Source organism: Onychomys torridus, chromosome 22 (assembly GCF_903995425.1).
Source record: "Onychomys torridus chromosome 22, mOncTor1.1, whole genome shotgun sequence".
NCBI classification, from domain to species: domain Eukaryota; kingdom Metazoa; phylum Chordata; class Mammalia; order Rodentia; family Cricetidae; genus Onychomys; species Onychomys torridus.
Genome location: NC_050464.1, coordinates 17693708 through 17721477, shown reverse-complemented (window position 1 = coordinate 17721477; position 27770 = coordinate 17693708). Strand labels below are relative to the sequence as shown.

The window sequence follows — 27770 nt, the reverse complement described above, 5'->3', positions numbered from 1 at the left end:
GCCGGATTGGTTCTTCTTGCTGCAACCTGCACACGTCTGTGTCAGGGCTGGGACAGCTTTGTTCTCTCCCTTTTTTCTTTTCTCCTAATGGGAAAGGGGGAGGGTGCGGGGAGCGGGGCTCTGATATAAACAGTTACCAAGGATACTGAGTGGGGAGGGGGGGTGGAAATGTTCTCTCCTTCCCTCAGTCCATACAGAAGGGGGGGTTACCCCAGCCGCAGGGGATCATGGGAGGCTGCAGTCTCACTCCCGCTGGAGCTGCCAGATGTTGCAGAGTTCACAGACTCCTGGGGACAGAGGCAAGCAGAGGTGCGGGAGGATCCTGAGAGGACTCCTGGGGTGTCCGGTGGCACTTTCAGAGTCTCTGGGCCCAAGCAGCCAGCTCCACCACACTGAGAATGGACGGAGCTGAACTTCCTTTCTGCCGGCTCCCAGCCAGCTGCAACAGAGCTCAGTGTGGGACCCTCCTTTTCCCTTAATCCCTGTTGGGCACAGGGGCATCATGGGATGCGCATACTCCTTTCCGCCAGAGGACGAGCCCACCCTGAGGTCAGTTCCAGCCCCAGTGCAGATGTGTGGGTAGCCCATGGGCAGGGGGTACATGGCTGCCATCCATTACCAAAGGGAGAGGCAGCTTCCTGGGCTAGGGTCCAATGGCCTGCTGTGAGCACCAGTGGGTGCTACCAAAGTCTGCTTCCTTGGGCTGGCTGGGAACTGCTCCCGGGCAAGAAGGGCTGCCCAGGAGAGACAGAGCGCAATTGTTCAGCAAAGGGTCCTCTGACTCCTTCTTCCCAGAGGCCACTGTCCCTGCTGGATCCCAGTGAGTGAGGGGAGCAGATGGGGAGTTCTTCCTGTCCCTCGGGGCCAAAGTGAAGCTAATCAAGAGATAGGCGTCGGGCCTCAAAAGTGTTCAGGAGATGGTTTGGTAAAGTGCTTGCTACACGGGCATTCTACGGCTGCCCAGTATGCCTCAGAGCCCTCAGAGCAAGAGCACCTGCATAAGATGGCATCATCCTCAGGCGAGGGCAAGGTGAGCCTGCTTACCCTCTGCCTCGACACCCTACCCCGCACATACCCCGGGCTGCCCACACCTTCCTTCCATGTCTCCCCAGGAGCTGTACCTGAGCTGGGTGGTGGAGGCCCGGAGGCATATCTTGGCCATTCTCCAAGACTACCCATCGCTGCGGCCACCCATCGACCACCTGTGTGAGCTGCTGCCCCGGCTGCAGGCCCGCTACTACTCCATCGCCTCATCCTCTAAGGTGAAGGGCACCAGCCCTGCCAGGGAGGCACCACCCAAGGCAGTGGACTCTGGGTCCCCGGCCAGGAAAGCCACTGAGAAAGGGACTCCGGGGGGTTGAAGCCAAGCTCACACCAGCCCTTCCCCCAGGTCCACCCCAACTCTGTGCACATCTGCGCCGTGGCTGTGGAGTACGAAGCCAAGTCGGGACGAGTGAACAAGGGGGTGGCCACCAGCTGGCTTCGGGCCAAGGAACCGGCAGGAGAGAATGGCCGCCGGGCCCTGGTACCCATGTTTGTGCGCAAATCTCAGTTCCGCCTTCCCTTCAAATCCACCACACCAGTCATCATGGTTGGCCCAGGCACAGGGGTTGCCCCCTTCATAGGCTTTATCCAGGAGCGAGCCTGGCTTCGGGAGCAAGGTAAGCCACGGGGCTCTGGTTTTGTGGTCAGTCAGGGCGAGGCCAGAGAGCTCTCCTTCATCACAGCTTCGCCCCTGCCCAGGCAAGGAGGTTGGAGAGACGCTTCTGTACTATGGCTGCCGGCGCTCCAATGAGGACTACCTCTACCGTGAAGAGCTGGCCCGCTTTCACAAGGACGGTGCCCTCACCCAGCTTAATGTGGCCTTTTCCCGGGAGCAGGACCACAAGGTGAGGCAGGCAGCTGTGCTGACGGGCTGGGCTGCCCCGTGAAGAGGCGGTGCTGTGGGGTCTGGACACGGCTCACACACCCCTCCCCTACCTAGGTCTATGTCCAACATCTGCTGAAGAGAGACAAAGAACACCTGTGGAAGCTGATCCACGAAGGCGGGGCCCACATCTATGTCTGCGGGTGAGTAATAGGGCAGGGGAGGCCCGGGGTGCAGACTACCCACCCACAGGGTGGCTCCGGCAAGTCCCCTCACACCTTGTCCCCTCGTCTCCACCCAGGGATGCTCGAAATATGGCCAAAGATGTGCAGAACACCTTCTATGACATTGTGGCCGAGTTTGGGCCCATGGAGCATGCCCAGGCTGTGGACTATGTTAAGAAGCTGATGACCAAGGGCCGCTACTCCCTGGATGTGTGGAGCTAGGAGCTGCCGCCCTCCCACCCCTCCGTCCCTGTAATCACTTCCCTAACTCCCGTCTGCCGACCTCCACCTCTGGTGGTTCCTGCCTGGCCTCGACAAGGGAAGACCAGGGACTGACTCCTCCTGGCCTGAGTGATGCCCTCCTGGGCCCCTGTACCAGGCAGCCCAGTCCCAGGGCACATGGCAAGAGGGACCGGGCCCACCTTTGGGTGATGGGTGCCTTAGGCCCTCGGCAGCTGTACAGAGGGGCTCTTCTCTCCACTGAGCTGGGTGGGGTGCAGCCCCACCACATGATTTTGAATGAGTGTAAATAATTTTAAATACCCTGGCCCTTGGAATAAAGTTGTTTTCTGTATTTGTTTGGCGTTGCTAGAGCCGATATGGGGTCTCTCTGGGGATCTGCTTCAGTTAGACAACCCCCTCCCCAGACCAGGAGCCAAGAATCAGTGCCATGTTGGGGGCCCCAAGCCCTGCCTCCCCTGGAGTCCATCAGACACATCTATGTCTCTCGTCCTTTATTGAGGCCCAGAGCCCAAATCCTCCAAGCTGGGCTCCAGGCCCAGGCCTTCCTCAGGGCCCACAGAGCCCACGGAGTCCAGGGGGCACAGAAGGGAACCTCCCATACACAGGGGTGCCCCAGCCTGCTGCCCCATCTGGCACACAGGTCAGAAGCCCCTTTGGGGCTGGCCATCATCAGATCTAGCTTAATCCTTCTTGCTGCCATGCTGCTGGCTGTGGAACTTCTGGTGTACCACACGGAGGGTCGTAAAAAAGTTGCCGAGGAAGAGGAGAAGGAAGGGGAAGCCGCACATGAGCACCTGCAGGGGTCGGGAAAAGACAAGGGTGGTCAGGACCAGGTGAGGTCTGGATGGAATCTCCCAAGCATCCTCCTCCCAGACCCCTGGCTCACCTGCCACTCCTTGCATTCAGGGTCCCGGGCCAAGTTAAACAATGTCAGCGCATTAAAAAGCTGCCAGAACTGTAGAGGGGGGAGTCTGTTCAGTAATGTAGTGCTCAGAGGCAGAGGTGGACACCCAAGGGGTAGATGGGGACACCCAGGTGTGACTTACGTGTCCAAAGAAGAGGAAAGGAAGCAGGAAGGTGAGACCTCTCCACATCCAAGACTGGAAACCCTCTGTGGGGGTTAGGAAGAAGCTGAGGTGGTGAGCAGGCTCGAAGGGACAGGAACCAACCCCCACCCCTTGTCCCAGGGGCCTCGGGATGCTAGAGAGAGCCAACTGACTCACCTACGGTAAGATCCATAGTGTGTCGTTCGCCCAGGGCACGCAGGCGGTACAGGCACCCACTCTGATAGTAATACTGCAGAAACTGCACAAAGCCTGGGTGGCCAGGCAGGTGGGCATGTCAGACCTGCTCTGGGCCACAAGCTTTCTCCCCTGTCCCCTCCCCTAGCAAGGAAACTCACTCTGGTACATGGAGAAAGACAGGAACTGGTTCCGGAACTTCTGGTACATGAGACCATCTGGCCTAAATTTAGGGAAAAGCAGAGGAAGGGAGGGATGAGAGCCCAAGTCTTCGGCCTCCCCCCTGCCCAATGAGGTCTCGGTCACTCACCAGGTCAGCATGACTCCCGACAAGAACGTGGACACGTAATGATGGAAAACCCACCAGCCTTTGATCCTGTAAGAGGGTGCTCAGTTACCCCTGAGAAGCAGAGCGGCTCCCACAGACACAAAGTCCCCGTGTGCCACGGCCCACCCCACTGCGCATGCGCACCTAGAACCGTTATTGATGAGGATGCTCTCTCGGATGGTCAGTGTGCAGTAATACCAGACCAGCAGGAAGTTGAAGGCGGCATCCGTCACCCTGGGGAGTGGGGTACAAAGAAGTGATGCCAGAGCCTTGTCCCTGCCCCTGTCCCGACCCAGGCCACGATGCTCACCTGGAGTTGAGCAGGAAGCGGCAGGTGAAGGAGATAACGATGAGAATGATGGTGAGGTAGAGCTTGAACTTCTCATACTCGTCTTTGTAAGCGAACCTGGGCGGGGAGGAGAGGGACAGGCATTTGCAGGGGTGGGCAGGTGGCAGGGGGCGTGGCCTTCCTTCTCCATCATGCCCAGAGGTCACAGGCCAGCCTAGAGAAGTTGACCCAGAACCCCAAGACCACACCAACCCAAGTCAAAGGTGGCTGGGGAACCCTGGGTGAGACCCAACCCTCGATAACCACCACCAACCGCATACTTAGCCTGCTTGCTCAGAAGGGTCACATTGACATTCCCCAGAACCAGACTCAGGTACAACCTAAGGGACAGGAGAAGGCCTGAGTGACAGAGAACGGAACACTACAGTCGAGAGCCTGCTGCCATCCCCATGACCTTGGTAGACTGTTCTGAACTTAGGAGGTGCCACTGACCAACCACACATGGTACCCCACCTCTCTCCTGCCTGCTCCAGAATCCTGTCCTTGGGGTAAAGAGTGTCTCTAGCCCGTGGTGTTTTGTCTGGGACCTCCCCATGTTGGTACCTTGAGAGCAAGCCCTGGATGGATGTCCTTCCCCATGAGAAACCATCCCCACATCCCAGACCATTCCTCAGTGTGGGCATGGGGACTTAGCATCTGGGCAGATGGTCATCTCCTGTTGCTACCCCATAATTCTTTGATTTTTCTTTTTTTTTTTTTTTTCCCCGAGACAGGGTTTCTCTGTGTAGCCTTGCACCTTTCCTGGAACTCACTCTGTAGCCCAGGCTGGCCTCGAACTCACAGAGCTCCGCCTAGTTCAGCCTCCCGAGTGCTGGGATTAAAGGTGTGCACCACCACCGCCCAGCAATTCTTTGATTTTTCAACTCCAAGAAACTCAGCCCTGAGTCCCCTTCAGTGCTTCCCATACATAGCCACACACCGGACCTCATTCCCATCTCCCTTCAAAACTCTGGGTGGAGGAGATGGCTCAGCTGGTGGAGCGCTTGCCTAGCACCCACGAGGTCCTGGGTTCAGTCACATCAAAACTCGCACCTATAATCCCAGTTCTTGAGAGGTAGAGGCAGGAGGACCAGAGTTGAGGCTAGCCTAGGCTACAAGAGACCCTGCCTCAAAAATATACCACCAAACCCTACAAACAAAAGCAGGCTCCTTGTATTTCTACCCCTCCTGCTAATGAAGGGCCTCTGTCCTCAGCGACACTCCAGGTGTGACGGTGACACTAAGCGGCTGCACCCAGGAGAGGGGCTTCTGTCCCTACTCGGGCCTTGGCATGGCAAACTGAGGCTACAAATAAGGCTGGGAATTTGGACTCCTGAAGAGTGAATGGAGCCTTTTCCCGGCTGTCTTGTTTTGGTTTTTCAAGACAGGGTTTCTCTGTGTAACTTTGCGCCTTTCCTGGAACTCACTTAGTAGCCCAGGCTGGCCTTGAACTCACAGAGATCCGCCTGCCTCCGCCTCCTGAGTGCTGGGATTAAAGGCGTGTGCCACCACCACCCGGCTATTTTTTTTTTAAAGATTTATTTATTATGTACACAGAAGAGGGCGCCAGATCTCATTACAGATGGCTGTGAGCCACCATGTGGTTGCTGGGAATTGAACTCAGGACCTCTGGAAGAGCAGCCAGTGCTCTTAACCTCTTGAGCCATCTCTCCAGCCCCATCCCAGCTGTCTTAGTTAGGATTACTACTGCTGTGATGAAACAGCATGATCAAAAGCACATGGGGAGGAAAGTTCCTTTGGCTTACATATCCTGGATTATGATTTCATTGAAGGAAGTCAGGACAGGAACACAAGCCGGACAGGAACCTGGAGGCAGGAGCTGATGCAGAGGCCATGGAGGGGTGCCACTGAATGGCTTGCTCAGCCTTTCTTACAGAACCCAGGACCACCAGCCCAGGGATGGCACCACCCACAAATGGGCTGGGCCTTCTCACATCAATCACTAATCAAGAAAACGCACAGCCAGGTGGTGGTGGCGCACGCCTTTAATCCCAGCACTCAGGAGGCAGAGCCAGGTGGATCTCTGTGAGTTCGAGGCCAGCCTGGTCTACAGAGTGAGTTCCAGGAAAGGCGCCAAAGCTACACAGAGAAACCCTGTCTCAAACCACCCACCCACACACACACAAAAAAAAAAAAAAAAAAGAAAAAAGAAAAGAAAATGCCCTACAGGTTTGCCTACAGCCTGTTCTTATGGAGGCATTTTCTCAGTTAAGGTTCCTTCCTCTCAGATGACTCTAGCTTATCTCAAGTTGACATAAAAACTAGCCAGGGGGTTTGGGGACTTAGCTCAATGGTAGAGTGCTTGCCTAGCAAGCACAAGGACCTGGGTTCAATCTTCAGCTTCCAAAAAAAAAAAAAAAAAACTAGCTAGGACAATTGACCCCTTATCAATTTGACATAAACACATCACTGTTAAACCATAACCTTTCCTTTCTTGTTCATCCCCAAGATCTCATATTAGTAAGCATCACAATACAAAACATTGAATTAAATTAAAATTAGTACAGACTTTACAAACACTTCAAAAGAGCATCTTTGAAAATTACAGTCGGGCGGGTGGTGGTGGTGGTGGTGGTGGTGGTGGTGCACGCCTTTAATCCCAGCACTCCGGAGGCAGAGGCAGGCAGATCTCAGTGAGTTCGAGGCCAACCTGGGCTACCAAGTGAGTTCCAGAAAAGGTGCAAAGCTACACAGAGAAACCCTGTCTCGAAAAACCAAAAAAAAAAAAAAAAACAAAAAAGCAAAAAGAAAATTACAGTCATCCAGGTGGTGGTGGTGCATGCCAGCAACTCCGGAGGCAGAGGCAGGTAGATCTCTGTGAGTTCAAGGCCAGCCTGGTCTACAGAGCAAGTTCTAGGACAGCCAGGGCTGTAACACAGAGAAATCTTGTCTTGAAAAATAGCAAAATAAAATTACCAAGTCCCTTTTAAAAATCAAAAGTGTCTACAAAATGCCAAAATCTTTTTTCAAAGCCCCTCAACTTTGGGCTCCTGTAAAATCAAAACAAGTTAAATACATTCTTACTCTGAGAGCGAAGAACCAGGGCACAGGTACAATCTGAAGAAAGCCAGACCCAAGTCCAACTGTGTAAATAACTCAGTGTCTGGGAGTCAGTCTTCTGAGCCCCACTGAAGGGCCTGGGTCACTTCTCCAGCTCCATTCTCTTGAGCCCACACAGACAGCATCCACGGCTGAGGCTGTCTGTCCTGGGTGGTCATCCCACGGTACTGTCATTTCCAAAACGCTGGGGGTCTCCTGCCTCAGCTGGGATGCCTCTCCCAGGCGCTCCTCATGGTGCCAAGCCTCAACTTCTCTCCGTGACCCCTTCAATCCTGGGCCTTCAACTAAATGAGGCTGTCAATGGCCAATGGCCTCTCCTGGTCTCTCACAGGGCCAGGCCTCAGCTGCTCTCCATGACCCCGTTGTGCCTTCAAAACCAGTACCACCCGGGTGACTCTTACACATCACCAAGTATAGGTGCCAGGACGAGGTACAACCTTGGCCACCTCTGGAACACATGCTCTGAGGGAACACTTCCCAGAAGATTTCACCTCAGCAATGCTGGTCTCTTAATCACCACCAATTCTCCAGCCCCAGCTGACCAGAATCACAGAATCTTAATGCTACAGAGCAATGTCCACAATCGAGTCTTTAAACGTCCCCCTGAATTTCACAAGCCAGGCCTCCTTCGCCCACACTGCTCTCTCTCAGCATTATCTTCTGAGTTCCGACAGAACAGCCCACTGAGCTGTCAACACCCAATGGCTTTTCCAGTTCCAAAGTTCCAAAGTCCTTCCACAATTCCACATGCTCAGGTCTGCCACAGCAATACCCCCACTATCCTGGTCTTGGGGCGACTGCTGCTGTGATGAAACACCGTGAGCAAACACGGCTTGAGGAGGAAAGGGCTCGGCTTACATATCCTGAGTCACAGTCCACTGAGGGACACCAAGGCAAGAACTCAGACCATATGGAAACCTGGAGGCAGAGGGGCCGATTGATGCAGAGGTCATGGAGGAATGCTGCTTACTGGCTTATTCCTCATGGCTTCCTCAGCCTGTTTTCTTATAGGACCCAGGACCACCAGCTCAGGGGCGGCCCCATCCACAGTGAGATGGGCCCTTCACCATCAATCGCTAGTTAAGAAAATACCCTACATTAGAGCCAGGCGTGGTGGGGCATGCCTTCGATCACCTAGGAAAGCAAAGGCAGGCGGATCTCTGAGTTCAAGGCCAGCCTGGCTACAAAGTGAGTTCCAGGACAGCCAGGGCTAGGCAGAGAAACCCTGTCTCGAAAAACCAAAAAAGAAAACCACAACGTCAACAACAACAACAAAAAAAACTAGTCAGGACACAAACTCATTGCCCCACACAGACCCAGCTCACTACCCAGGGCATCCATCATGTTTTGTAAGCACTCCACCAAGTCAACTACATCCCCAGCCCTTGGCTTGGTTTGGGGTTTGATGTGATTTTTATATGGATGGGTGTTTTGCCTGCATGTATGTATGTGTGCCACATGTGTGGCTGGTGCCCACAGAGGCCAGAAGGTGGTGTCGGATCCCCTGGAACCAAGGATACAGACAGTTGTAAGTTACCATGTAAGTGTTGGAAATCAAGTCCTGGTCTCTGGAGGAGTAGCCAATGCTCTCTCTCTCTCTCTCTCCATCTCTCCAGCCCCTTTGGTTTATTTTTTGAGGGCGTGTCTCACTATGTAGCCCTGGCTGGACTGAAACACACCATGGTAACCAGGCTAACTTTGAATGCACTACGTAATCAAAGAGGACCTTGGACTCTTGAGCCTCCTGCCTCAGCTTCTAGAGCTGTTAGGACCACAGGAATGTGCTAATTCATTACCTCTGAAGAAAGATGACTCAGGTATCCCTTCACCAAGAAGCTGTGTCTGGCCATGTGTGGGGTTAGACATGCATTACTGAGGCCCCAACTCCCTGAACTCTTCCCTTGAAACTCCCATGACTGTGAACTGTCAGATTCCCTGGGGGTGTCAACATGGCCACCTTTGCTGACTGACTGAATGACTGAGAGACAGGCTTGGGTTACACATCCATGGAGCTGGAAGAAGGAAGGACTCACCCGTTCTTCTTAGGCAAATAGGCTTCCATGTCGAAGAAGAGGCCTTGGCGCTCCTTCATCTGGTTTTCCAGCTCCTGTGCAGCCTCCGTGGACTCGGATGGGAGAGAGGGTCTGCATCTGGGAGTATGGCGGGAGTCAGTCAGTGCAGGTGGGGAAGCCCAGTGGGAACCCTTCGGGACAGAGAAAGGAACAGAGCCCAGGGGGTGGAAGAGCAGCAGAGCCATGCCAGGGTAAGCCAGTGGCACCCCCCCACCCCCACCCCACAGCACCCACCCCTGGCGGGAAGTCACCCCCAGCCTCACGCCTCACTTTTTCAGCACCAAGGCCAGCTCCTGGAGCCGCTTCTTCTGGCGTGTGATGGAGTTGGTACAGTTGTCCTGGAGTCTGGTCAGCTCTTCTAATTTCAGGCGGTACAAGCGGTGTGTTTCCTAGGGTGAGGAGAAGGCATGAGCTTGACTGGGCAGCTTCCTGGGCAGGGAACCAGCCCTGGAGGTAGAACTTTCTGTGCTTGCCAGGGGACCTCCAGAGATTGCTCTGCCCCTGAGGCAGGCCAGGAGCTGGATTTCTTTCTCCCTGTAAACTCAGAGCTCCGTGACACCTGTCCATAGCTCATAGCTCAGCCTGGGTTGTTTTGTTTTGTTTGTTTCTTTGTTTCAAGACAGGATTTCTCTGTGTAGCTTTGGGGCCTGTCCTGGAACTCACTGTGTAGTAGACCAGGCTGGCCTCAAATTCACGGAGACCCTCCTGCCTCTGCCTCCTGAGTGCTGTAATAAATGACATGCACCACCACCTCCTGGCCTATCTGCCTGGGTTTTTTGTGCTACCTGAGTCTGGCATTATCTTCAAACAGTCTAGAGTAGTGGTACTCAATCTTCCTACCACTTGTGACCCTTTAATACAGTTCCTCGTGTTGTGGTGACCCCCCAGCCATAAAATTATTTTCGTGGTTGCAATGTTGCTACTGTTACGAATCATAATGTAAATATCTGTTTTAGAGACTCCTGTGAAAGGGTCGTTTGCCCCCTAAAATGGATCTTGATCCACCGGCTGAGAACCACTGCTCTAGACCAAAGGGGCTGCCTGAACTCACGGCTTACTGTCTTTCTCAGTTCCTTCTACCTAGCTAGCCTGAAGGGATAGCATACAGAGTTATCCATGATGCCTTCCACCCAGGCATTCCTGATGGTTCCTCTCAGGTCAAAGGTCACCAGGCTTCCCGCTCTAAGACCAGTCCCTCCCATCCACGCCCCTCCTGCAAGCACCTTTGACCCAAGCACTTTGCCCTGGTGGGTGAACCTTGCAAGTTGCAACCTAAAGACAGGGCAAGGGGCAGTGTGGGGAAATCAAGGCAGAGGCCATCGTAGTGATGGCAAAACTGGGAGATTTGGGGCTGTGTAGGCCTAGAGAGAGTTCTAGTACCAGCAAGCTGGGCAGGGTAGGCAGCTGTAGTGGAGATATGAGGCTGGGCACAGTCCAGCAGAGGCAAAGGTCTAACCTAGTCTCCAGCTGGCCAGGCTCCACTACTTGGGTCTGTTTCTCATGCCAAGCAGAGCTGCCACATCCTCCCCAGGCTCTAGCAGATGCCACCCTTGCCCAGTGATGGCCTTCCTGGAAGCAGGAGCCTCCTTCTCTCTAGTCCGGGGACAGAGAGGACACAAACAACCTGGAACTGGGAAGTTTTCCAATGATCTCACACAGACTCTGCCAGGCAGGAGGTCCAGGTACAGTCTGCCCCGCCCACCTCTTCCCTACAAGAAAGAACCACACGCGCCCAGACGAGCCTCCTCCTGTCCCTAGGTGGGCGCTGTCCCTCTGTCTCAGACGGCTGAGATCTCTCTCCATCCAGGCCTGGGTTTTACCTAAACTTGCTTCCCTGCTGCGTTCAGCAAGGAGTTGGCCAAGGGCGGGGAAGGCGTTGTCCGGCTGCACGCTTGCAGGGTGACTGAACCAAAAGGCTGGGCCCGGCTGGGCTCTGCCTCGGGTGACTGCTCTCCAGGAAGGGGACCAGGTCCCAGATCGGTTAGCGGTGCAGAGGGAGGGTCAGCAGGGGAGTCCTGACCTGTTTTCAAGGCCTTTGCACGAAGTCGAGATGGCCCGGTACAGAGGGATCCCGCCCAAGCACGCCGGGGACGCGCGGGCAATCGGGGCTGCCATCGGACATTTAAGAGGAGAAGTGGGGGAGGGCCTCGACCCCTGACCCCTCCGGATGCCCTATGTCTGACCTAGGGCTGCCGGACCCTTGTCCCCGAGACAGAGAGACGTGGCTCGGGGCACGGATGGCCGCTCACCTGGATACCTTGGAAGTCCTGCTGCAGATCCTCCCAGTTGCGCAGGCAGTCGCCCAGCGGGTCTGGGGGCGGGGACTGCATGTCTTTGTCCACGCCACGGGCCGCGGGGAACCGCGAGTGGGGAGGACGGAGCTGCAACCCCGGCCGGCCGGAGGCGCCTCCGCCACCGCCCCCGTCCGCTTCCGGGCTCGCGCTGCCGCGGCTGCCAACGGGAAAAGGCCCGGCGTAATCCGCGCGCGGGCCCCGCCCCTTGGGGCGGCCAATCGGATCCCGGGACGGGAAGTGGGCGTGGCCGCGTGCCCGCCGGGCGTCTCCTGGCTCCGAGACCGGACCTGTGCTCCGGGCGATCCTACGCGCTTGATCCGTTTCCTCGGACCACTCACGAACCAAGGCGACACGTGCTTCCAACACTTTTAATTTTTATTTTAGATAGAGTGTCAGGACGTAGCCCTGGCTGGTCGGGAACGAGAGATCCCCCTGCCTCTGCCTCTCACGTGCGCCATCCACCACGCCCTGCGCTTCATCCACTTTTGTCCTTGAGAAGCTGCCCCTCTCTAGGGCAGCCTTTGTCTCACAGCCTTTTCGAGACACCCCTTTCCTGGCCCGGAGTCCTCCGTACTCACCTCCCCTGTCCTGCAAACAGCCTGCCTGTGGGCTGCCTCTCCTAAAATACGAAACTTAACTCCCCACTGTGTCCCTGCTGAAGACTTACCAGTGGGGTCTAGAGCTGAGTCGGTAACCGAGTGCTTGCCTAGCATGCAGGAAACACTGAATTCAATCCCTAGCATCACGTAATAAACCGGATGCGGAGGCGCACGCCTGTGATCCCCACACTTGGGAGGTGCAGACAGAAAGATCAGAAGTTCCAGGTCATCCTCATTAAGGGACACCCACTCATATCCTTCTGTGGAAAGTTCTAGGAGGCAGATAGTAGGGGATGTTTTCTTTTTGTTTGTTTGTTTGTTTTGTTTGTTTGGAGACAGGGTTTCTCTGTGTAGCCCTGGCTAGACCTGGCTTGTCTCGAACTCTGCCTCTGCCTCCCTAGGCATGCACCACCACAGCCCCGGCTGGGGACGTTTTCTTAAATGGCTGACTTTACCCATCAATCTCCTTGTAATCTGTGAGTCTGGGGAAGTGCGTTTGGGCAACTCCCTTTAGGACTTGTGGAATTTGAGCCGGTGACACAGCTCAGGAGTAAGGGTGCCTGCTGCCAAGCCTTGTGACCTGAGTTCAATCCCAGGACCCACTCTGTGGAAAGAACCAGTTTCAGCAACTTCTGTGACCTCCACACAAGTGCCAAGGAATGCCTACATATACAGATATAAAGTATAGGATGGTTCAGTGGTTAAGAGCAGCTCTTCCAGAGGACCTGGGTTCAATGCCTAGCACCCCACATGGTGGTTCACAACTATCTGTAACTCCAGTCCCCAGGTATCTGCCCCTCACTTCTGGCCTCCACGGTCAACAGGCATATGTGTGGTGTAAATAAATACATGCAGGCAAAAGATGCACATAAAATACAATAAAAATTTTAAAATAACATATACAAAATTTGTAAAGATTTGAGAAATTGTAGGGGCCTGGGACATGAGAAGCCCTGTGTGGTGGGTGGCACATGCCTGTATTCCCAGCACTTGGGAAGAAAGAGGGAAGAGAATCAGAAGTTCAGTGTCATCCTCAGCTACATAGTGAGTTGTCCAGGCTAGCCTGGGCTACATAAGACCCTGTCTGAAACAAAAAGAAAAAAGAAAAAAAAAATGGACATAAAATTCCTAGAAACCTGGGATTGGGTGATAAGAAGTCCAGCATGTCTCCTTCATAATGAGTTGGGAATAGAGAGAGAATCTATACTCAGTGATCCAGAGGCAGTGGTCCGAACACATTGGGGGCTCTGAAATCAGGAGTACCCCTAAGACTGAGCTGGAAGATCTCTACCCTGGAGTGGACACTGATACTCTCTGAATGGGCCAACACAAAGCATGGACTGAGCACCCCCAACCCAGGTGACCTCCAAAGAGTCCAAGTCATCAGTGTGTTTGACCACTGCTCCAGTCAGAGGTAGCCCCAGGAGTGTAGCTGGGTGGCACAGTGGGAGTTACTAGAGAGCCAGAAGGAAGAGGGTCTGCTCTGCTGAATGGACCAGAGCCCAAGAAGGCCTGTCATGGTGGACACCTGGAATCCCAGCACTCAGGAGATGGAGGCGAGAAAATGGCAAGGCTAAGGGCAACCAGGGTATGTAATGAGACCTCAGTTATTTGTTTGTTTGTTTGTTTATGTATTTATTGGTTTTTTTTTCTTTTTCTTTTTTTGTTTTTTGTTTTGTTTTGTTTTTCGTTTTAGAGACAGGGTTTCTCTGTAGCTTTGGCGCCTGTCCTGGAACTCACTCTGTAGACCAGGATGGCCTCGAATTCACAGAGATCCGCCTGCCTCTGCCTCCTGAGTGCTGGGATTAAAGGTGTGCTCCTCCACCACGGCCTGGCTTCTTGTTGTTGTTTTGAGACAGGATTTCTCTGTGTAGCCCTGGGCTGTCCTAGATCTCGATCTGTAGACTGAGCCAGCCTCAAACTTAGAGATCCGCCTGCCTTTGCATCCTGAGTGCTGGGACTAAAGGTGTGTGCCACCACTGCTAGTGGAGACCTTGGTACTTAATTAAGGTGAAGAGATGGGTTCGTGGTTAAGAACATTGGCTGCTTTTCCAGAGGACCCAGGTTTGGTTCCCAGCACCCATATGGTGGCTCACAACCATCTATAACTCCAGTTCCAAGGGACGCAATGCCCTTTTCTGAGTTCTGTAGGAGCCAGGCATATACATGATGCATAGACATACATGCAGGCAAAACATCTATATACATAAAATTTTTTAAAAATCTAAAATAAAATTTCAAGGATGTATTGTGTGTGTGTCTCCCACGCTGGGGGAACAGATTAGAAAAAAGCCAGTGCAGGACTAGGGGTGTGGCTTAGTTAATAGAGTGCCTGGCTAGCATGCAGGAAGCCCTGGCTCCACCCTCAGCAACACATAAACTGAAACAGACGTACACACTAAACTCTTAGCACTGGAGGGGGGAGGCGGGAAGAGCATGAGTTAAAGTCCTCTTCAGCTGCACAGAGTTTGAGGCCATCCCCGTCTGCAGGAGACCTTGTCTCAAAAAATAAAAGGCTTACCTAACATGTGGGAGACTCTAGCTCAGTGGTTCTCAGCCTGTGGGTCAAATGACCCTTTCTCCAGGGCTTACCTAAGACCACCGGAAAACACAGATATTTACATTATGACCCATAACGGTAGCAAAGTGACAGTTATGAAGCAGCAATGAAAATAATTTTATGGTTGGAGGTCACTACAATATGAGGAACTGTACTAAAGGGTCGCAGCATTAGGAAGGTTGAGAACCACTGCTCTAGGTTCAATCCCCAGTATTTGGGGGGGGGGGGAGAACCAGCCCTAAGACACAGACATGAAACTTCAGATTGCAAAGGTCTTCTTCTGGACCACTCCAAATGTGTACCTGACCCCCCAACCCCCAAAAAGTCTCAAACAAGGTTCCTCCTCGCCCAGGTGGGCCGCAGGTGAAGGTCAGTAGATAGGGTCGGAGATGTCTGTGATGTATTCCCCATGGATAGTTTTCTCCCATTCCAGCAGCTGAGTCACCAAGCCCCGATTCGGACGCATGTTGTTTTTGCATTTCTTCACGTGGGCCCAGGACCTCTGTGAATGTAGACATAAGGAAGATTTCAGGACAGGTGGTGAGATCCTTCCAGACGAGATCACCAACAGGTCAGGGAGGACAGGAGACAACTACCTGCCCATATGATGGCAAGATGCAGGGACAGGGGCTGGGCGATAGTTCATTTGGTAGTGTACTTTCTGGGCAAGCATGAGGACCTGAGTCCAGCCCCCAGGACCCATGTAAAAACTCTGTTTGTAATCCTAGTGCTGGGGAAGTGGAGATGGGGATTCCTGGGGCTCACTGGCCAGCTAGTCTAGCCTAATTGTGGGGTACCTCAGGAACAAAGAAAGAGAGAGAGATGGGGAGGGAGGGAAGGAGGGAAGAAAGGAGGGGATAAAAAGAAAAGGTTGGGGGGTTGGGGATTTAGCTCAGTGGTAGAGCGCTTGCCTAGCAAGCACAGGCCCTGGGTTCAGTCCCCAGCTCTGGAAATAAACAAACAAACAAACAAATAAATAAATAAATAAGAAAAGGTTGGGCCTCAAGCCTGATGATCTGAATTCAACCCAAGTGACCCATATGGTACAAGAAGAGAACTGACTTCTGCACATGTGCCATATGAACACATACACACACATGCACACACACACAGGCACACATGCACATGAACACACACACTCAAAGGAACAGAGGAAAAAAATAATTTAAGCGCAGACAGAACAGCAGCCTGGGGTGAACTCATCAAGGCAAGGAGCCCCAGGCACAGTCTAGGCCACAGGCAAGCTCCTCTACTTCTGACTCAGGGCGCAGAAGTCAGTTCTGTTTCACATGGCTCCTATGAAGATTGAGACAATATGCATGCAACCTCCCGTGGGCAGGCTAACACCAGGCTAGTCTGGAGCACACAGCAGCCTCAACAAAGGTTTGCATTGGGACAGGCTGAATCACTGGAGAGGTGACAGGAACTATGAGTGAGTTCTCGGAAGGAGGAAAGGCAAGGCAAAGCTGCCTTCCTTCAGGCTGCATCTGCAATAAAGTGCAGAAGGAGGCATGCATGTGCCCGGCCTTCATCTGGGTTATAGGCAGAGAGCGGAAAGGCAAAATGGTACCTGAGGGCTGCAGTGATGCCTCAGAGGTTAAGAACATGTACTGCTCTTGCAGAGGACCTGAGTTTGGTTCCCAGTGTCCACATCAGGCAATTCACAAGCTCCTGGAAATCTAATGACCTCTTCTGGCTTCTGAGGGCAACTGCACTCATGTGTACCCTCCCCAACACAAACACACACACACACACACACACACACACACACACACACACACATGAGCAAATAAACACAGCAAAACTGCATGAAAATAAATTCAACATACAGGGTTGGGGATTTAGCTCAGTGGTAGAGTGCTTGCCTAGCAAGCGCAAGGCCCTGGGTTCGATCCTCAGCTCTACACACACACACACACACACACACACACACACACACACACACAAAATTCAACATATAACTCTCAGTTGTTTCTATGTACTAATTGAGGATGAACAGTCCAAAAAGAAGAGGAGGAAGAAGAGGAGGAGGAGGAGGAGGAGGAGGAGGAGGAGGAGAAGGAAGAAAAAAATTAAGAAATCAAGGGAAGGGCATGGTGAGATGGCTTAGTGGTTAACAGCACTTGCTGCTCTTGCAGAGAACCCAGGATTAGTTCCCAGCATCTTCCAACCCTTTAGAGCAGATGCTTTGGGCCTCCACAAGCACCTGCACACGTGATACACATAGATACCCACAGGTACAGACACATGCACATTAAGGAAGGAAGGGGGGGAGGGAGGGAAAGAGGGAGGGAGGCTAGCACTGGGGAGATGGCTCAGCTGGTAAAGTGATTGCCTTACAAGCCTATGGACCTGAGTTTGATCTCCAAATGCCAAGTTTATTCCCAGCACCGTGGAGCCGGAGACAGGTGGATCCCTGCGGCTTGCTGGTCAACCAGCCTACTCTACTTGGCAAGCACCAGGCCCATGAAAGAACTTGCCTCCAAAAAAATCAAAGGTGGATGATGCCTGAGGAGTGATACCTGAAGCTGTCCTCCAACCCCCCCACACCCTCATATATACACCTACACACACTCATACACACCTACACACACATACAAACACTCATACACACCTACACACCCATACACACATACACACCCTCATATACACCTACACACACTCATACACACCTACAAACACTCATACACACCTACACACCCATACACACACTCATACACACATACACACCCATACACACCTACACACACATACAAACACTCATACACACCTATACACACAAACACCCATACACACCTACACACACATACAAACACTCATACACACCTACACACACAAACACTCATACACACCTACACACATGCGCACACACATTCATACGGACCTACACACACCCTTATGCACACAAAAGGAAATGACAAATTGTGCAAGGTATGGCTGCAGACAAACTGAGGCCCACCAGTACAGCGGAGGTGGCCAGGGGCTTGGATTAGGAGCAAACAGGAGGCAGTCAATCAACAGGCACAGAATTTCAGTTTTGCAAGATCTGAAAGTTTACAAGCTGGGTTCACAACCTGAATGTACTTACCACGAAAACACATGTTTAGGAGTCATTAAGAGGGATGGGGGTGTGGCCTAATTGGTAGGGTGCTGGCCCCCTAAACCCGCTGCACACCTCAGCTCATAACACATCTGCTGGGACTCTCCCAGGCAGAAAGGTCTGGTCCTGCCTACCCTGGGATGAAAATGTGAAGTACTTGCCAGGGCACACTTGGTGAGGGTCAGCAGGCCCTGGTCTTAAAGCTGCAAGGCCATGGGTGTTCTTCCTGTTTCCTTGGGGCCCCGTGGAAAGTATGGGTGTTGTGCCTGAGCCAATGGGTTTTGATCCCTGCGGTACTACCTGTAGCTGTGCAGCCTTGGAAAGAGCATCCAGACTTACCACACCTGAAAAATGCTGGGGAGCACAATGGTATTTAAGCTACAAGGTCACAGTGAACATGCCTTTACATATAAAGAAGGAAAAGGGCCAGGGCCAGTGGGACACAGCTCTAACCTCAGCACTCGGGAGACTGAGGTGGGAAGAACTGTGAGTTCTCTGTAAGCCTGAGTTCTACAGCCAGCTGTAGATGTAGGCCTGAGTTATCAATGAGTTCCAAGCCACCATGAGCTATGTAGCAAAATCTATGCAACATAGTGAACCCTATCTAAAACAAAACAAAATTAACCAAAATCGGGGCTAGAGACATGGCTCCGAGGTTAAGAGCAATGGCTGCTCTTCAGAGGACCCAGGTTCAATTCCCAGGACTCATATGGTGGCTCCCAAGTGAGTGGAACTCTAGTTCCAGAAGATCAGACTTCTCCCTTCTGGCAGTCTTCAGTACTGCATGCATGTTGTGCACAGACACCCAGGTAGAGAAACACCAGTGCACATGAAATAAAAATAAGCAATCTTTAAAAAAACATGTATATTATCATGTGAGTGCATGCTATGTATGGGGGTGCACATGCCACTGCACACTTGTGGAGGTGAGTTGAGGAGTAGTTCTCTCCTTCCAGCTTACCAGGTAGTAAAACCCAGGTGGCCAGGCTTGCAAGGCAGGGGCTTTACCAGCTTAGTCACCTTACCAACCCCTATTCTAAGAGTCCTTAAGGGACACAGATACCAGCGCGTGCCCACTGCACTGACAGCCTGCCCCAGCATGCCAGCTCCATGTCAGCCTCCTGGGGTCAAGTCCAGGTCAAGCTATGCTAATGAACTAACTACCATGGCAAGCTAGAGACAGGCACTCCTGGCCACAACAACGTGAGCTAACCAGGAAGAGTGCCCAGTCTTGGGACTTCCTACAGAGTGGGCAAAGATGGCTGTTCTCGGAACAAGTGCCAGGGTTCCTCCTGAGTCCAGACTCACCTGGACATGAGGAGATCCAGCATCAGCCACTGCCAGGGACAGGCAAACCAGGCAGCCAGGGCCGTGCACCCCCTTCAGGCCAATGACTGACTAGGAAAGGAACCAAACCAGAGGACAGCTCACTTTACCCTCATCTCAACCCACCCTTGCCTGTTGGCTCTACTTGGACGTGACGTCATCAGGGCTGGAGGGCTCAAAAGCTTTTGGAGTTTTGTTTTGTTTTCCCCGTGTTAGGTGGGGATCAAACCCAGGTCCTGTGGATTCCAGGCAAGCCCACTATGGCTCAACCACACCCCCAGCTGCTCACTGGAGTGTTCTAGCAAAGCATACTTGGGCTACTGCTGCAGGTCCTCATTGGGGGACTCTAGGCAAGCTCTCTTCCACGGAGCCACAGCCCCCACTGGGGATGTCTAAGCAAGTACTCTACCGCCAACCCACACACTCCTCAGGTTAAAATCTGGAGGTTGTTTAGATTGGGTCCACGGCCTCTGAGCCTGCAAGCAGGCTGTGATTAGCAAGGGTTAGCAGGGGAGCCGCCAGGGCTGGCTCTGGAGAAAGCACAGCCATGAGTCCCTCGGGTGTTGCTATGCAAGATTCTACTTTTTTGTCCCTCTGCTTTCAAGGTAAAGGAAGATTAACAGGCTGAGGCTCAGGCAGCCCAGCCATTCTGTGACTCCACGAAATTCTCCTTGGAACCAACCCAAACTAACTGGGGTGCTGAGGTAGCTAATTTCAGTTGTGAGCTTAGCAGGGTCTGGAATCACCCAGAAGGGAGTCTCCACGAAGGACTCTCTGTGGGAAAGTGCCCTGATTGTGTCAACTGACGTGGGAAGACCCATCTTGATGGTGGGCAGGACCATTTCTTGGCTGGGATCCTGGAGTGTGGAAATGGAGTGAGCTAGCTGAGCGGCAGTAAGCATCCATCACTCCATGCTTCCTGATAGTGATACAATGTTCCTGATGCTTCAAGCTCCTGCTGCCTTGACCACCCCACCCCCACCATTGTGGATTATAACCCAGAACAAGCACTTTCTCCCTTCAGTGGCTTTTGTGGAGTGTTTTATTACAACAACAGACAAAAGGAATTGGGGACTGGAGGAATCGCTCAGCAGCTAAGAACAGGCTCTGCCACGGCTCTTGCAGAGGGCTGGAGTCGTGTTCCCAGAAGCTGTGCTGGGCTGCACATGGCTGCCCATAACTCCGTCTCCAGGGGATCTGAGAGAGAGAGACAGACAGACAGACAGACAGACTAAGATAAGGGCCATACAGTAGGCTGTCATCCAGAGCCTGGACTGGCTGAGCCCCTATCAACCTCAAGCTGCTAGTCTAAGCAAAGGACCTTACTCTTGAGTGCTGTGTACTAGGTGACATCCAAACTTTGGAGTTCTCCCTGTTAAAACTAAGACCCTATGATAGTACTGCAGTTCCCAAGAGCACCCAGATCCAGCTTGGACCCCCTCCTAGTGTGTTTGTGGCCCAGGGAGCAATATTTTTTGTTTGTTTTGTTTTTGTTTTTTTGAGACAGGGTTTCTCTCTGTAACCCTGGCTGTCCTGGAATTCACTCTGTAGACCAGGCTGTCCTGGAACTCACAGAGATCCGCCTGCCTCTGCCACCCAAGTGTTGGGACTAAAGGAGTGTGCCATCACTGCTTGGCAGAACACATGGATATTATGTAGCCAGGGTGGCTTCCAACTTGCTCCTTCATTGAGGATGACCTTGAACTCCTGATTCTCCTGCCTCCCTCTCCAATCACAGCCCTAAGATTACAGGCCTGCCCCAACACACCCGCTTTATGTGTTGATGGGGACTAAACTCAGAGCCTTTGTTTGTTTGTTTGTTTGTTTGAGACAGGGTCTCAATGTATAGCCCTAGCTGTCTTGGAACTCACTTTGCAGACCAGGCTGGCTTCAGACTCACAGAGATCTGCCCACTTCTGTCTGCTGAGTGATGGGATTAAAGGTTTGGACCTAGAGTCTTTTGCAAACCGGGTGAGCACTTCACCAATTGAGCCCCGCCCGGCCCCATAACACATACCTTCAAGGTCTCCTCATTGTAATGCATGAGGAAGGCTATCACCGCGGCACTGCTACGGCTAATGCCCCGCGTGGAAAAGACCAGGATGACCGAGCGGAGCCGGAGGTGAAGTTCTGCAAAGGAAGGAAGGGTGAGGGCTGTGCACAGCACCCTTCCCTGGGGACCTCAGTGTGTCTCTGCTGGTCTCTTTGGGGGCCTCGTGCCCAGGGCACAACACTAGATGTTCAGAGGTTAAGAGGAAGAAATACTGAAAGTTCAAGGCCAGCCTAGGCGACCCAGGGAGATGTTGTCAAAATAAAAAGTAAAAAGAGGACTTAGAGGTGGTGGTGGTTCTAGAATCCCCCAGTGAGGGACTGGGGTGTGGCTCAGTGGTAGAGCCCCTGCCTAGAATCCCCCAGTGAGGGGCTGGGGTGTGGCTCAGTGGTAGATCACCTGCCTAGAATCCCCCAGTGAGGGGCTGTCATGTGACTTAGAGATATAGCACTTACTTAGCATGTGTTCCACCCTGGCTGTATCTCTCAAGTTGAAAAATGAATTAAAAAGTAAAAGTAGTAAACTGCTGGCATAAGGGTGTTGGAGGCTACTTTCCCAACCCCAGCCATCCGAGCAGCAGCTTGGGCTGGGGGCCAAGTTGGAGCCATGCTGGAAGCCAAGACTCCTGACCCGATTCAGTCTAGTCTTGCTTTTCCTGGTCAACTCTGACCCTGAGACTGACTGAAAGATCTACGTCTGTTCATGGTAAGTAGCTGATGGGCATTGCTATACCAAATGGGAAGCCAGAGCAGAGCCAAGTAGACACATGAAGCATGATGAGAATCAGAGCTAGATGGTTTGGGGGTACCTTCCTTCTCTGTGGTAGTTTGAATGTAATTGGCCCCCATACTCTTATAGGGAGTGGCCCTATTAGGAGGTGTGGCTTTGTTGGAAATGTGTCACTGTGGGGGTGGGCTTTGAGGGATATTGCCCAGTGTGTCAGTTGACTTCCTGCTGCCTGCCTATCAAGATGTAAGAACACTCAGCTCCGGCACCAAGTCTGCCTGTACCCCGCCATGCTCCCTATCATCATGATAATGGACTGAACTTCTGAAAGTGTAAGTGAGCCACTCCGATTAAATGTTTTCTTTATAAGAGTTGCTGGCGTCATGGTGTCTCTTCACAGCAATAATAACCCTAACTAAGGCATTCTCTTACCTGACTCTACTGACTAGCACTGAGCAAAGAAATAGAAAGAGAAGCATTTCCAAAGCCCCAGACCCCTCAGAGGAGCAGGCACCCAAAACATCATGCACCCATGTTTGGTGAGTATCTTCATTGTAGGACTGGCTCAGAGGGGCATGGCTATGTAGCTAAGGTAAGAACAGGACAATCAGACACAGTGTGGTGATGCCACTGGACGCCAATCCTAAGCTGCTCGTGTGAACACAGCTGAGGGCTTTGGAGCGGTTGGATGTGCTAGATTTTGTACTTCCCCAAGCTCTGGGGGGGTTGGGGGGAGGGGCGGCTCTCAGACAGGGAGATACCTGTGAGCACAGGAAGGGTGATGCCCAATCTGGAAATTCTCCTTACCCATGAAGTGACAGATGTGGCGGAGAAAGGAGGAAAGGTTGGAATATGAAGTATCCTCGATCTTGATGTGCAGGAGTCTGTCTGCATCACCTACAAAGCTGAAAGAAGGCAGCATGGTGTTGAGTACCTGTTTCCTCCTTATTGGATCATTCCTCCTGGGAGGGAGGGAGGCTTCTTAAGACTTAGGAAGTAAAGGAAATTACCAAGGCGCAGAAACTGAGACACTTGCAAGTCCCAGCAACTTCCTGAAACCTACAAGATTCACAAGGTCCCTCCCCCAAAGCTATATAGGTAGTAACAACTGCAGGTGAGAGGAGACGCTCTGGCCTGAGGAGCTGTCTGTGAGTCACACAGGGAGTTCCAGGATCACAGGTTATCATGAAGCTTGACTCAGCTGCCTGAGTCATCAATGTTCCTGTAAGTGATCTCCCCATACACGCGCACCTGTTAAATAACCACAGTAAACGCACTGGTTGTCTGTGTTGGACTTTGGTGGGACTGATCTTACTTTAATCTGTCATCAGTGTCCTAACTGGGGTGAAGAGATGGTTTATTTGCATCACCCAGGGAAAGTCACACAACACATGGGTGATCAACCAGCCCCACTGTGGTGTCCCTTGTCCACAGCACAGAAAACACAAGGGAATGATTGGGGACAGACATGGGGATGATAGGAACTAGTAGGAATATTGCCTGGGGGCTGGAGAGATGACTCCGCTGGTATAAGGCTTGTCAGGCAAGCACCAGGACGAGAGTTTGATTCCCCGCTCCCACAGACAAAGCCAGGCTTGGTGGTCTGCACTTGCAATCCCAGCACTGGGGAAGTGGAAGCAGATGGATCCCTGGCCTCACTGGCCGGCCAGACTAGCCTGCTTGGTGAATTCTAGGCCACCGAGAGATCCTGTCTTTTAAAGTATATGGACAGTTCCCACAGACGGACACTGGAGGTTGTCACTGGGTCTGCACATACAGTCACACACTTGCACATGCACGTAGAGAATGCCTGACGGAAGACGTCTACCTAGAATTTGCCAGTGAGGGGCTGGAGGTATGGCTCCAGTGAAAGAAAGGGGCTGGTTCAGCAGAAGAGAGCATTTGGCCAGTGTGTGAAAGGCCTGGGTTTAATCTCTAGTACTGGAGGAAATAAAAAAGAAGAAGAAGCAGCTACAACTAACTATGGCAGTAGGAGACGTGAAAATGAGTGACTCTTAGCCTAAGATAAAAACCATGCGCTGGGGAGATGGCCCAGTCGGCAAAATGCCCGCTGCACAAGCATAATACCTGTGCTAGGATCCCAGGCATGCGCATAAAAAGCTGCGCTAGCCTTTAATCCCAGCACTTGGCAGACAGATCTCTGTGAGTTCGAGGCCAGCCTGGGCTACCAAGTGAGCTCCAGGAAAGGCGCAAAGCTACACAGGGAAACCCTGTCTTGGGAAAAAAAAAAAAAAAGCTGCACTAACAGGGGCATGCACATAAAAAGGTGCGCTAACGGGGCACGCATCTGGAACCCTAGCACTGGGTGCACCAAGACTGATCTCCCAAGCTTGCTGGCTAGCCAGATTATCCAGTCCATGAACACCAGGCTCAGCGAGGGACCCTGTCTCAAAAAAATCAAGTGGAGTGTCGGGCAGTGGTGGCGCACACCTTTGATCCCAGCACTCCGGAGGCAGAGCCAGGTGGATCCCTGTGAGTTCAAGGCCAGCCTGGTCTACAGAGCATGTTCCAGGACAGCCAGGGCTACATAGAGAAACCCTGTCTCAAAAAACCAATAATAAATAAATAAAGTAGGGGATGACAGAGGAAGGTGCCCAACAACATATGGCCTTCATATGCACATAGGCAGCTGCATGTGTGTGCACACGCACTCACACACACGCATTCACACACACACACACACACACACACACACACCACCATTACTTACTAGGGTGTTGTCTCTAAGGAAACATTGACATGCGCTTTAATTTTCAGATCTTTGTGAATCTTAGCATTGCAGGCTTGACTCAATTTGCCCAGGTAGAGCTTGCCCGGAATGATCTCAACTGGGTATGGCTGGAAGGCGTCCAGTTCCTGTGATGGGAAGGAAGAAGGCTGCTGTGGACACACCACAGAAGAGAAGGGGGAGGCCCAACTCTGGAGGTGGAGCTCCAAAGGTGAGCCCTGAAGAGCAATCCCAAGACAGTGAAGGAGACTGGGAGCTTGAGTCTCCAATACACTGGCAATGAACACCTCACATGAGAAGTCAGAGGCCTGAGCGTAAACAAGGATTGACTCAGAGCATCACAGCACATGAACAGGGCTCCACACGGACATCCCCTTTCCTCATGGCACCGGTCTGTACCTGGACATTACCCATAAAGGGTGGAATTGACCATCTTGGCCCAAAACCTGTCCAGTTGATGTTGGTGCTGGCTGCCAAGCAACGTGAATCCAATCCCTATGCCCCACATGTCTGAAGGAATCTGATTTCCATATATATATCATGGCACTTGAGAGAGTGCGTATGCACACGCACAAACAGCACAAAACAAATCAATGTATTCAGAAAAAAAGAAGTCTAGCAGCATCCTTGGTACAAGATACTGGAAAAAGAAGAGGTTTATTATGGTTCTCAGTTTCAGAGACTTCAATCCATTGTAGTGGGGAAGGCACGGTGGTGGGGTCCTGCCCATGGCAGTGAGGAAAGTGGCCGACTTCTACCAGCCAGGCTCCACCTCCTAAAGGCTCTGTGCCCATCTGAGGAGGGACTCTGGCTGGGGAACAAGTGTTCAAGGCATCCACCTATGGGGACATTCCAGAGTCAGCTCTAGCACTGTCTGAGTTAGCATACTGCCCCCCTGAAACCACACCCCCTCTAGATTCCCGAGTTCAGCCTCCCCATAATGTGTTAACTCTGAGTTTGTCACTATGGACTGAAACCCCAGTTGTTCGGGGCTCTTTTCCCCGCGCCCATCTCCTCCATGTCCTCTATCCTTATCTTCTCTTTCTCTGCCTCCACTTACCTGTCAGTCTCCAGCCTCACTTCCTAGAAGGGAATGCTCATCCCCTTGCCTCACCTGGGGCATCCAGATGATCTTCTGGGTCCGGAAGAAATGGTACAGGCCAGAGAAACACTCATAGCCCCCTCTGAGGACATAGACAGGTTGGCGGGTAAGGTGGGTGAGGATCTGTCCAAATTCCACGGCGGGTCCAGGTAAGAGTTCTACAGGTGAGGACCAAAGAGGTATAAGGGATGTTTAGCATTTGCCTGGTGTTAGAGTGGATGGCCACTTTCATCTGAAAACAATTACCCAGAAACACAAGTCAAGAGGCACATAAAACAAATATAGGAGACAAAATCCGAGTCAACACAGAGAGAAATGTTACAAGAGAAAACTTGTTTCTAAGTTTCAAAAACTTGTTTTTGAAAAACACATATGGGTGTTTCACCTGCACGGATGTCTGTGGACCACATGTGTGCAATACCTGCAGAAGCCAGAAGAGGGCAATGGATTCCCCTGGAACTGTTGTAGACAGTGTGAGCAACCCTTTGGGTGCTGGGAATCCAACCCAGGTCCTCTGGAAGAGCAACCAAAGCTCTTAATCACTGAGCCATCTCTCTAGCCCAAAACTTTTATTACTTTTAATTATGTGCATATGTGTGTGTTTGTGAGTTTGTGCATGAGTGCAGGTGCCCATGGAGGCTAGTACAGGGCACCTGATCCCCAAGATCTGGAGTTACAGGTGGTTGTGAGCCATCTGACATGGATTCTGGGAACTGAACTCTGTAAGAGCAGTATGTGTGCTTTAACAATGATAGCTCCTTACAGCTGAATAATATTCCATTCCATGGATGTACTACTTGCTGCTTCATCCATTCACTGGCTTATTAAGACATCTGTGCTGTTTCCACCATGGGCTATCATGAACAAGGTAGACATTTTTGTATGATGTGTCTTCATTTCCTTGGAGTATGTACCCTAGCCCTTAAATGAACCGCCATTGCTTTCTTTACACTAGGCTGTCTTTTTTTTTTTTTTCCCCAAGACAGGGTTTCTCTGTGTAGCTTTGTGCCTTTCCTGAAACTCGCTTTGTAGACCAGGCTGGCCTCGAACTCACAGAGCTCCACCTGCCTCTGCCTCCCGAGGGCTGGGATTACAGGCGTGCGCCACCGCCGCCCGGCTCCACTAGGCAGTCTTATGTTCCGTTCTTATATTAGTTGTTGCTGTTGTTTTGCTTTTATGTTTTTCGAGACAGGGTTTCTCCATGTAGTTTTGGAGCCTGTCCTGGAACTCTCTGTAGACTAGGCTGGCCTCAAACTCAGAGATCCATCTGCCTCTGCCTCCCAAGTGCTGGGATTAAAGGTGTGTGCCACAAATGTCTGGCTTTGGACTAGTTTTTCATTTATTTTCTTTTTAATGGTGTGTGTGTGTGTGTGTGTGTGTGTGTGTGTGTGATACATGTGCCACAGTGCACACATAGAGAGGAGAGGCCAAGCCTTAGGAGTTGGTTCTCTCCTGCCCCATTTTGGGATCCAGGAATGGAATTCAGCTTGTGGGTCTGTTCATAGGCACTTTCTACCATTTCACTGGCTCTGATTTTGGTTTTTGTTTCTTGAGTCAGGGTCTCACTCTGAGGCAGTCACACCTAGAACTCACTATATAGCCCAGATTTGCCTTCGCAATTGTGGCAATCCTCCAGCCTTGTCTCTCCAATGCTGGGACTAGTCATGAGCCTCAGTGCCCAAGCCCTTTTACCCCGTGTTCAGTGGTGTACAAAGGTTCCAGTGTCTCCACATTCTTGCCAACACTTGTTATTACTCATCTATTTTATTATGCCCACCCTAGTGAGCGTGAAGTGATATCTCCTTGTAGTTTAGTCTTGTTTCTGAGATGAGATCTATGTAGCTCAGTCTGGCCTGGAACTCATTCTCCTCTTGACTCAG

The 27770-nt window shown here is 52.1% G+C and overlaps 3 protein-coding genes across 3 annotated transcripts in view; 1 reads left to right on the top strand and 2 right to left on the bottom strand.

The window, feature by feature from the left end:
* The window catches only part of LOC118572456 (NADPH--cytochrome P450 reductase), a 36483-nt gene extending 33818 nt beyond the window's left edge, over nt 1-2665 (top strand). The window contains exons 12-17 of the mRNA XM_036172094.1: nt 959-1030; nt 1113-1262; nt 1391-1661; nt 1744-1889; nt 1985-2070; nt 2169-2665. Coding sequence (XP_036027987.1) covers nt 959-1030; nt 1113-1262; nt 1391-1661; nt 1744-1889; nt 1985-2070; nt 2169-2313 — 870 coding nt within the window. The 3' untranslated portion in view covers nt 2314-2665. The remainder of the gene's footprint in view (nt 1-958; nt 1031-1112; nt 1263-1390; nt 1662-1743; nt 1890-1984; nt 2071-2168) is intronic.
* A 145-nt stretch (nt 2666-2810) lies between these two features.
* Tmem120a (transmembrane protein 120A) lies at nt 2811-11790 on the bottom strand. The gene is made up of 12 exons (XM_036171980.1): nt 11634-11790; nt 9655-9773; nt 9346-9462; nt 4513-4572; nt 4214-4309; nt 4048-4137; nt 3886-3951; nt 3737-3798; nt 3558-3650; nt 3381-3445; nt 3221-3289; nt 2811-3128 (listed from the first exon to the last, which is right to left on the bottom strand). The coding sequence occupies exons 1-12, from the start codon at nt 11712-11714 to the stop codon at nt 3015-3017; spliced, it is 1032 nt and encodes a 343-aa protein (XP_036027873.1). The 5' UTR covers nt 11715-11790; the 3' UTR covers nt 2811-3014.
* A 3269-nt stretch (nt 11791-15059) lies between these two features.
* Nucleotides 15060-27770, bottom strand: part of Styxl1 (serine/threonine/tyrosine interacting like 1) — a 31330-nt gene continuing 18619 nt past the window's right edge. The window contains exons 5-9 of the mRNA XM_036171521.1: nt 25903-26048; nt 24771-24916; nt 22847-22944; nt 21281-21393; nt 15060-15339 (exon numbers count right to left, since the gene is read on the bottom strand). Coding sequence (XP_036027414.1) covers nt 15208-15339; nt 21281-21393; nt 22847-22944; nt 24771-24916; nt 25903-26048 — 635 coding nt within the window. The 3' untranslated portion in view covers nt 15060-15207. The remainder of the gene's footprint in view (nt 15340-21280; nt 21394-22846; nt 22945-24770; nt 24917-25902; nt 26049-27770) is intronic.